Source organism: Camellia sinensis, chromosome 11 (genome assembly GCF_055761805.1).
Source record: "Camellia sinensis isolate YWXY chromosome 11, ASM5576180v1, whole genome shotgun sequence".
Taxonomy (NCBI): Eukaryota; Viridiplantae; Streptophyta; class Magnoliopsida; order Ericales; family Theaceae; genus Camellia; species Camellia sinensis.
Window position 1 is genome coordinate 67,077,380 of NC_138971.1, and position 4,969 is coordinate 67,082,348.

Sequence of the window (4,969 nt, forward strand, 5' to 3'; positions counted from 1 at the left end):
TTAGTGAACATGATGTCTTGAACTACTCTACCATTGGTGTAAACCGAGACAACAGTCTGTCACACAGTTTTATTTTCTTACACAATCTGGTTCTATCGGTTGTGCCCATTTTGGCCCTGGACAATACCTGGTTTTCCTGAGTGCTCTAGAGAATTCAGCCTTTTATCAATTCTCATTGAACCGGCCCAGTTCACACTCATATAGGTGATTTTCATTAAGAGTATTCTGCTATACCCCACTTGGATTTCCAAGTTATGAATATCATTAAAAGCAAAGCTTAACCTGATTAGCGCTGCAGACATCACTATGTCATCATAGGAAAGGGTAGGAAAAATTTTCCCTTAGTGATACTAATGAGTCACACATAATTCGGTTGTCCCTTTGAACCTAGATTTTGGGATCTCCAGTCAACTAGGTTGGGTTGCCATTATGGCGACTCTTTAGTTAAAAGGCTTTAAACCCATTCCCCTCGATGATCTTAAAACTTGCTCTCTGGTCAAACCTTTGGTTAATGGATCCGCGATATTATCTCTTGACCTTATGTACTCAATGGAGATCACTCCATTTGAGAGCAGTTGCCTAACAGTATTATGTCTACGTCGAATATGACGAGACTTACCGTTATACATATTATTTTGTGCTCTTGCCATTGCTGCTTGACTATCGCAATGAATGCAAATGGCTGGCAGAGGTTTTGGCCACATTGGGATATCCTCTAGAAATTGACGAAGCCACTCTCCTTCTTCACCTGCTTTATCTAAAGCAATAAATTCGGACTCCATTGTGGACCTTGCGATGCATGTCTGTTTGGATGATTTCCATGAGACTGCTGCGCCTCCCAATGTAAAGACATAACCACTGGTAGATTTAGAGTCTTTAGTGTCTGATATCCAATTAGCGTCACTATAACCTTCTAAAACTGCTGGATATCTCATATAGTTCAGCCCATAGTTTCGAGTATACTTTAGATATCTAAGTACCCTAACTATTGCTGTCCAGTGGTCTGTTCCTGGATTGCTAGTATACCTGCTTAATCTGCTAACTGCATATGCTAAATCTGGACGAGTGCAGTTCATGAGGTACATTAAACTTCCGATGATCCGGGAGTATTCTACTTGTGATACACCCTCACCCATATTCTTCATCAAATGAAGATTAGCATCTATAGGGGTCTTAGCGAGACGATCGTCATGCTTGTTAAATTTCTCAAGTATTTTATCAACATAATGTCCTTGAGACAAAGTATATCCTTCAGATGTCTTTGTAATTTTTATTCCAAGTATAACATCTGCTATTCCCATATCTTTCATGTCAAACTTAGAGTTCAACATTTTCTTGGTAGCTTTGATCATTTCATTATTACTACCAAGGATGAGCATATCATCTACATATAGGCAAACAATGACATATCCCTTTTCTGTGTTTCTCACATAAACACATTTATCACATTCATTAATTTTAAAGCCATTTGACATCATTACATTGTCAAATTTTTCATGCCATTGTTTAGGTGCTTGTTTTAGACCGTAAAGAGACTTCACAAGTTTGCACACTTTTTTCTCTTGCCCTGGAACCACGAACCCTTCTGGTTGTTCCATGTAAATTTCCTCATTCAGATCGCCATTCAAGAATGCAGTCTTAACATCCATTTGATGGATCTCAAGATTATTCAAAGCTGCAATAGCTATTAACATTCGAATAGACGTTATTCTTGTTACAGGTGAGTAAGTATCAAAATAATCTACTCCTTCAGTTTGCCTGTAACCTTTAACTACAAGTCTCGCCTTGTATTTATCAATTGAACCATCCGGCTTCATCTTTCTTTTAAAAATCCACTTGTAACCAAGAGGCTTACAGCCTGGTGGAAGATCCACCAATTCCCAAGTATGATTTTGCAGAATTGATTCAATTTCACTATTGATAGCTTCTTTCCAGGAAGGAGCTTCAGGAGTGGACATTGCTTCTTTGAAAGTTCGAGGCTCCTCTTCCAGTAAGTATGATAAGAAATCAGGACCGAAAGATTTTTCCGTCCTAGCTCTTTTACTACGTCTGGGTTCCTCCTCGATTTTTTCCTCTGGGTTTTCCTCAACTTGCCTTTGATCATTGTCAAAAGCAGCATCATATGTCCTTTTAGGCTCTTGTGTCAATTTACAAGGAAACACATTTTCAAAGAATGATGCATTCCTAGACTCGATAATTGTATTGACATGAATCTCTATGTTCTCACTTTTATGTACCAAAAACCGATAGGCACTGCTGTTGTTTGCATATCCTATGAAAATACAATCAACAGTCTTAGGTCCAATTTTAACCTTTTTCGGTTCTGGTATTGCTACCTTAGCCAAACACCCCCACACTTTCAAGTATTTGTAGGAAGGCTTTCGACCTTTCCACAGTTCATAGGGTGTTTTATTAGACTTCTTATGAGGAATTTTATTGAGAATATAATTAGCGGAAAGAATAGCTTCCCCCCACAAGTTCTGAGGTAACCCTGAACTAATTAACATGGCATTCATCATTTCTTTCAAAGTGCGATTTTTCCGCTCAGCAACTCCATTTTGCTGAGGTGTATAAGGTGCAGTGGTTTGATGTATTATCCCTAATTGTGAACATAAGTCACCAAATGGTGCTTCATATTCACCACCTTTGTCACTCCTTATAGCTTTTATTTTCTTGCCAAGTTGATTCTCTACCTCAGCCTTAAATTCTATGAATTTTTCTAAGGCTTCATCTTTGCTTCGCAACAAGTATACATAGCAGTACCGAGTGCTATCATCAATAAAGGTGATGAAATATTTTTTCCCTCCTCGTGTTTGAACAAATTTCAAATCACATATATCACTATGGATTAGATCCAGAGGTGCAGTATTTCTTTTAATTGACTTAAAAGATGCCTTAGTCAATTTTGATTCAACACATACTTCACACTTATGATTTGCAACAATATGAACTTTAGGTAGATATTCTAAGTTAATTAATCTACGCAAGGTACCATAATTAACATGTCCTAATCTACCATGCCAACTATATAAAGACTCCACAAAGTAAGCAGAAGATGTGTTATTCTTATTAGAAATAGGAACCACAGTCATTACATTTAGTTTAAAGAGCCCATCGCTCAAGTATCCTTTCCCCACATACATCCCATTTTTAGTGAGTACAAATTTGTCAGATTCAAACACAAGGCGAAACCCGTTCTTGCTCAGCAATGATCCTGATACCAGGTTCTTTCGAATTTCTGGTACATGCAGCACTTCTTTCAAAGTAAGCTCTTTGCCTGATGTCATCTTGAGTACTACTTGTCCCTTGCCTTCAACCTTGGAGGTAGAAGAATTGCCCATATAAAGTTGTTCCTCGTTATCTACCATTTGATATGTGGAGAACATCTTTTTCTCAGAGCAAATGTGACGTGTAGCACCTGTGTCCACCCACCATGTTTTGGGGTTGCTTACCAAATTTACTTCAGACACCATACCAGACACATGTAATCCTGAAATCATTGCACAAAGATTTTCCTCCTCTGTTATGTTGGCTTGAGCAGGTTTCTTTTTCATGGTTCGTTGAGTCCGACGCTTGTAACAATCTTTGGCACGATGTCCTTGCTTGTTACACACATAGCATTTGCCTGTGAAGTTTTGACTTTCACTTGTCTTTGAACCAGAGCTACGTTTTGAACTCTCACCAGGATACTTCCTCTTCTTACTGTTGTGCTTAGGCTTCTGTTCCACCACATTAGCCTTGGCCTCCATGGGATGACGCCCATTTTTCTTCTCAGACCCACGGTTGTCTTCTTCAATCCTCAACCGAACAATCAAGTCCTCCAGTGACATCTCTTTGCGTTTGTGCTTTAAATAATTCTTGAAATCCTTCCAAGACAGCGGTAATTTCTCAATCATAGCTGCTACCTGAAAAGACTCACTCAGAGACATACCTTCTGCATGAATTTCATGCAAGATAAGTTGTAGATCTTGGACTTGACTGATCACCGTCTTGGAATCCACCATCTTAAAATCCAGGAAGCGGCCAACAACAAATTTCTTTGTTCCTGCATCTTCCGTCTTATATTTGCGATCCAAGGAATCCCACAACGTTTTTGCTGTTTTGATCGGACTATACACATTGTAAAGTGTGTTGTCCAATCCATTGAGGATATAGTTCCTGCAGAGAAAGTCTGCATGTTTCCATGCATCTACTGCAGCGACAACTTGCGCATCACTCTCATCTTCTTTCAATGTTGGCGCATCTTCTCGTAAAAACCTTGCCAAATTCAGGGTGGTTAAATAAAATAACATTTTTTGTTGCCACCTTTTAAAATCGGTACCACTGAATTTTTCAGGTTTTTCCCCATGGTTCACTGGAACATGTCCATGACCCGGGCCATGAGTCAGAGCAGGAGTAACAACCGGAATAGAAACCACCGGTGGAGGTACAATGGGATTAGGAGTAACAACAGTACTCTCAGTTGCCATCTTTCTGATTAATAAAACAATTTAATTAAACAGAAATTAATTTATGTCTTAAACTTGTTATCCAAAAATTAGTTCAATAATAGTTAATTTAACAGAATAATAAAACAGAACAGATAATCTTAATAGAATAACAAAACAGATAATGAATAAACACAAGACTTAGTGAACACTTACAACTTTCTTCAGAATCAAACTTAAATCAAATGTTGTGATTGAGGCCAGTGTTTGGACACTGTGTCTTTAAGACAGAAATTCGTCCTCTCCTAGGTGCTTGAGAATTACGGACGTCCTGTCTCCAGGATTCAACAATCACCCCAAACAGATGCAGCACTGCAAACTGATTGTACAGCGAACCAGGCTGTGGTATTTCGAACTCACACCAGATACAAAATGAAGAATGTATGAAACAGGGAAAAAAAGGAGAAGACTGGTTACGGGAAAAACTATATATATATCTTTTATCTGGAATGGAGGATTGATATATATATAGGCAGGGAAGT

General features: G+C 38.5%; 1 protein-coding gene across 1 annotated transcript; it reads right to left on the reverse strand.

The window, feature by feature from the left end:
- Nucleotides 1–440: 440 nt before the first annotated feature.
- LOC145802382 (uncharacterized) lies at nucleotides 441–4,469 on the reverse strand. Its single transcript, XM_082895091.1, has 4 exons — nucleotides 3,017–4,469; nucleotides 1,916–2,272; nucleotides 1,526–1,684; nucleotides 441–1,288 (listed from the first exon to the last, which is right to left on the reverse strand). The coding sequence occupies exons 1-4, from the start codon at nucleotides 4,467–4,469 to the stop codon at nucleotides 441–443; spliced, it is 2,817 nt and encodes a 938-aa protein (XP_082751217.1).
- Between the last annotated feature and the right edge of the window lie 500 nt (nucleotides 4,470–4,969).

Coding starts and splice junctions, on each gene's coding strand:
- LOC145802382 (XM_082895091.1), bottom strand. CDS start 4,469: ATGGCAACTGAGAGTACTGTTGTTACTCCTAATCCCATTGTACCTCCA. Junction 2,273..3,016: donor GTCTTTATATAGTTGGCATG/GTAGATTAGGAC, acceptor GTATTTTCATAG/GATATGCAAACAACAGCAGT. Junction 1,685..1,915: donor CTGGAAAGAAGCTATCAATA/GTGAAATTGAAT, acceptor GAATGTTAATAG/CTATTGCAGCTTTGAATAAT.